At 21.4% G+C, this 2227-nt stretch overlaps 1 protein-coding gene across 2 annotated transcripts in view; it reads right to left on the bottom strand.

Annotated features, from left to right (window-relative positions):
- LOC108756164 (calcium-binding mitochondrial carrier protein SCaMC-2-like) overlaps positions 1-2227 on the bottom strand; it is a 39040-nt gene that overhangs the window by 32967 nt on the left and 3846 nt on the right. For both annotated transcript variants that reach the window (XM_018499774.1, XM_018499781.1), the window contains exons 2-3: positions 979-1105; positions 650-737 (exon numbers count right to left, since the gene is read on the bottom strand). In XM_018499774.1, coding sequence (XP_018355276.1) covers positions 650-737; positions 979-1105 — 215 coding nt within the window. The remainder of the gene's footprint in view (positions 1-649; positions 738-978; positions 1106-2227) is intronic.

Here is a 2227-nt window from a genome sequence, read left to right as displayed (position 1 = left end):
TTCTTCTACTACTTTTAAATAAAATATAAAACAATCTTCAATTTTTTCATAATTTTTTGAATGTTTTGAAATATATTTAATACATTCTTAAATAAAATTCTTATATTAACATTACAGTCTTAAATAAATTTCTTATATTCATAAACACATTTCATAAGCACATTGTAGAATGCGTATAGCTTTAAAAACATTATTTAATAACGAATTTTCAGTATATATTTAATATTTAAAATTTTTATAGTAAATACAATAATATAGTTTATTTAACCATTTATTTAATTATATTTAATCAATAATTAATATGTACATTTTAGTATTTTAAATAATTTCAAATAATTGATAATAAATAGATAATTTATTTCCAAATTCTAAGGTTCCAACTTCTATGTTTAAACCCTAGCTGAAGGGATTTTTTTGTATCTAAATAAATTTTTTAAAATGTTTATTAGCATATTAAATTAATCAATGTAATTTATAATATTATTTACAGCTCAGTTTATGTTCAAGTCCGATAAATTGAATCGATATGCAATTTAAAGAAAAGTACATTAAAATATTTTACATTAAACATTATTAAGCATCAAGATTCGTTCCAATTGAAAATGGGATTTTTTTTCTTTTACTTAATAATTTATTAATAAAATTTTACCGTTGTAATAATTTTGTTGCTTCCTCCTGCGTCATTTTTATTCCCAGCTCCTTGAAAGCCCTTATCAATTCTTCTAAATCTATCTTTCCTGTAAATGGTATATACAGTAGTGTTTAAGTCTCTACATAATTTTTTTATGTGTTAAATAACATTAAATAAATAACATTAAAATAAATATTACAATGTATTAAATAGATTATTATAGACTTTATTTAAAAAAGTATATATATATTTTGCAATCTTAAATTTTGATTCGGAGAATGTTCTCAAATGTATAAATTTTTTTAAAATTGATTAACTAAAACTGTAATACTAAAATGTATGCTTACCATCTTTATTTTTATCAAGATCGGAGAATTGCAATCGCAAATTTTTCTCATGTTCGCGAACATAGTGTATAAATTCAGCTAAGCTTATATCGCCACTTTTAGTACGGTCCGAACTGGCCAGAAATTTCTATAAAATCGAAGGAATTATTCTTCAGATATATGCAAATATTTACATACATTAATTTAACATACAAAGTATTGATAAAAAAATCCAATTTATATATTGTAAGATATTCCAGAGAACATTATGACATCTTGAAAACTGAGAAATGTTTTAAAATTTATATAATTATTTTTAGCAAGTAAGGTTTATACAGAATGAATCTGATAAAAAGGTAACTATATTCTTTATAAAAACGGTTAAAAATAGAGGACATCCATCATCAAAATTATAGAATAATTAGTAGAGGGATATACTTCAATAATTTTGATTAATTCTTAAATATATTTCGCTTTTTTTTACTATCAATAACATTTTTTTTTAATAGGAAGGAGTATTTTTTAATCATTCCATTGAACTATTCAATGAGCTGAACATCTTTGTATTAGAATATTTTTTTCGAAAATTTAGAAGCTAAACTATTTTTAGAAACTAAACTAAAAGAAGTTAGACTATACTGAAACAAATTTTTTTATTATTATAATAAATGTTCAAAACGTTCACTGTGTTAATCTGAATTTAAGCCTGTATCTAAATCAGTATCTGTGTAATCTGTGGAAAGCTTGCTTAGTTGACTTGTTTTAACCGTTGAATCGTTATTTTGCGAAAAATTTTTTATTCTTTCTATTATATTTTCCGAAGTAGAAAGTTGAAAGTAATTACTCTTAATAATATAAAGATATTCAGCTCATTAAGTTACTACGATAAAGTGACCCAAAATTACCTCAACCCATTAAAAAAATTTTTTTTTACTAGCAAAGAAAGAATATTTAATTTTACTCAAGACAGAGTTGACATTATCTTATCTACGTAAAAAAAAATCTTGAGGTTTATTCGTTAAAAGAAATCCAAAATTTATAGATTTTTTAAATTTTATTGGAAGTGTAGAAAAATAAATTGTTTTAATCGGAAACAAATAAAAAGAACATATTTATAAATATTTAATAAATATATGTATAATGACTAACTAAACTGATAATTTAATCAGTATTTTTCTGTTTAATATTCAAATATAATAAATGTTAATATATAATTCATAATATGTTTATAGTCATCATTATTTCTTCCTTTGTATCATTATAAAAGTTT

The sequence above is a fragment of the Trachymyrmex septentrionalis genome, unplaced genomic scaffold (assembly GCF_001594115.1).
Source record: "Trachymyrmex septentrionalis isolate Tsep2-gDNA-1 unplaced genomic scaffold, Tsep1.0 scaffold126, whole genome shotgun sequence".
In the NCBI taxonomy this organism is placed as follows: Eukaryota; Metazoa; Arthropoda; class Insecta; order Hymenoptera; family Formicidae; genus Trachymyrmex; species Trachymyrmex septentrionalis.
Note: the sequence above shows the minus strand (reverse complement) of the source record. Positions and strands in the feature narration are given on the sequence as shown.